This window comes from Otolemur garnettii, unplaced genomic scaffold, assembly GCF_000181295.1.
Source record: "Otolemur garnettii isolate 467f Iridium unplaced genomic scaffold, OtoGar3 scaffold00003, whole genome shotgun sequence".
Classification (NCBI taxonomy): Eukaryota; Metazoa; Chordata; class Mammalia; order Primates; family Galagidae; genus Otolemur; species Otolemur garnettii.
In genome coordinates, this window is record NW_003852398.1 from 26,682,504 (window position 1) to 26,684,819 (window position 2,316).

The window sequence follows — 2,316 nt, forward strand, 5'->3', positions numbered from 1 at the left end:
GACCTCCTTTCTAAAGTCTGATGTACCATTCATTCATTAAGTCTTTTATTAGACAACTTCTTTATAGAACACCGGCTATAAGCAAGACTGGAAAAAATAAACATATTAAACATATAAGTCCATTAACTGTAGAACATTAATGTACAAGGGAACTAAATGTTTATATAAATGTGAACTAAGACAGATATAAAAAATAGGAAATAAAGCTTGTCAATGAAAGAGAGGTAGTAATTTGTTCAGTACCAATTAAAAAATTTTTTTTTCCACAGGCCACGATGGCACATGACTATAGTCTGAATTACTAGAGGGGCTGAGCACAGGAACTACAAAGCCAGCCTGGGTACCACAGCAAGACCATGCATCTGTGGAATTAAAAAAAAAAAGAGGTGGGGAGGGAAATTTGCTAAGAAGGGAAGAGAATACTTGTATCACTAATAATAATAAAGACGAGTAAACTTTCAAAGAAAAAAACCTTTCAATGTAACTAAATGAAATGACAAATTGTGGGAACCTAACATTCTTGTCCTGATAACCCTCCCTTATAATCTAATAAAGGATTATAAGGCAAATCTAAAAGAGGCAGAGAAGTAATGGCTAGTGGAATGAGATGTAGGTAAATTAGCTTTTGGTGCTGCCTCAGTTTGCCTGAAATGATTATAATAAACCAAGGGAGGCTGAAAATAATTTAAAGATAACCCAGAACAAAGTAAGCACAAGGTTTCTTGGCCATCCTTGCTCAAAAGGGATCTGGGTATCCTGAATTTCTTAATGCTCCTTGTCTTCCAAGTCTTGCCTGGGTGTTTAGCCCCTGCAGTTGGGAATCTGAGAAGGGTGAGTATGGGATGATGGGAGCATGAAGCATACCTAGTAGGGACTATAAGGATAAAAGATGGCTAAAGGAAAAATAAAAAAACAAAAAGGGAAGTCTTGAAAACCTATGTGTATAAAAATCAGCCCAAACGATTACTTTGTACAACCATAAAGCAAAATTCAAGATACTATACAATTCCCCTGTCAAAGTGACCACTAGAAAAGAATATTTAGTTGAAAACACATAATTAAAAGGATTGTAGATTCAAAGTCATCAGTGTACCAATTTAAGAATAATTTTCCTAAACATATTTTGATAAAGACCATAGGAACACTTGTCACATTGTTCAAATGCCCAATGGAAAGACTTCTGATAAGACCAAACAGGTCACATTAAATCAACAGAATATCTTATAAAGCCAATATGACTAAATTCAAAACATATCACATGAAGTACCTCATGTACAATATAAACCTAGTTTAATAAATAAAAGGAACACGGTGACTGCACTCTGGAGAACATTCAGTTACTGATGGCCTGTTCAAAGTCTTCTCTGAGACTCGACTGCCACTTCCACCCGGGCAAGTCTAATAGTACGGCCATGAAGTTTATAGCCGTCTTGCCTTACTAAAGCCACGGTGCCAGGCTGCACCCCAACACCAGCTGGCACATGACAGATGAGTTCATGCTCATGAGGATCATATTTGTCACCAATAGGTGTTAGCTTCTCCAGGCCATGCTTGGCAAACACACTTTTCAGCTTTGCTTCTAAAAGTGACAATCCTCGGAAGACCTTTTCCAGAAGGAGTTTCTGGTCCCCAGGCTCTGATTCTTTAGAAATGCATTCTGTAGTCTTCTCTAAGATGTCTGCCACTTCTACCAAGTCTTTACAGAAACTCTGGATTCCTGCAGAAAAACCAGACATTTTTACTGTTTGTGAGGAAATCACTCTGCCCTTGGTGGTAGAATTTAGAGAAGGCCTAATTAGGTAGCTGGTATACTGGGTAGCCCGGAAAGTGGAAAGGTTGCCACATATGACTTAGATATCACAGATTACCACCCTGCCCCAAGGCAAATATGATGAAGAACCCTACTAAGAAATAGAAAAGATGGTTAGAACCCAAGAACTAGCTAAGACTATATAATAGGCTCAAAAACTTGCCCTTTCATTTATTATTTTTGAGACAGAGGTCTTGCTCTGTTGTCCAGGCTATAGTGCCATACCATCAATCAGCCTAGTTCACAGCAACCTTACACTCCTGGGCTCAAGCAATCCTCTTGCCTCAGCCTCCTGAATAGCTGGGACTATAGGCACCCACCACAATGCCCAGCTAATTTTTCTATTTTATTAGAGACAGGATCTCGGTGTTGCTTAAGCTGGTCTCAAATTCCTGAGCTCAAAGGATTTTCCCACCTTGCCTCCCAGAGTGCTAGGATTACAGGTGTGAGCCACCATGCCTGGCCCAAACTGGTGCTTTTATTTATTTATTTATTTTTTTGAGACA

At 38.8% G+C, this 2,316-nt stretch overlaps 1 protein-coding gene across 2 annotated transcripts in view; it reads right to left on the reverse strand.

Annotated features, from left to right (window-relative positions):
- Positions 1-1,063: 1,063 nt before the first annotated feature.
- Positions 1,064-2,316, reverse strand: part of GRPEL2 (GrpE like 2, mitochondrial) — a 12,056-nt gene continuing 10,803 nt past the window's right edge. For both annotated transcript variants that reach the window (XM_023516598.1, XM_012807411.2), the window contains exon 4: positions 1,064-1,717. In XM_023516598.1, coding sequence (XP_023372366.1) covers positions 1,353-1,717 — 365 coding nt within the window. In that variant the 3' untranslated portion in view covers positions 1,064-1,352. The remainder of the gene's footprint in view (positions 1,718-2,316) is intronic.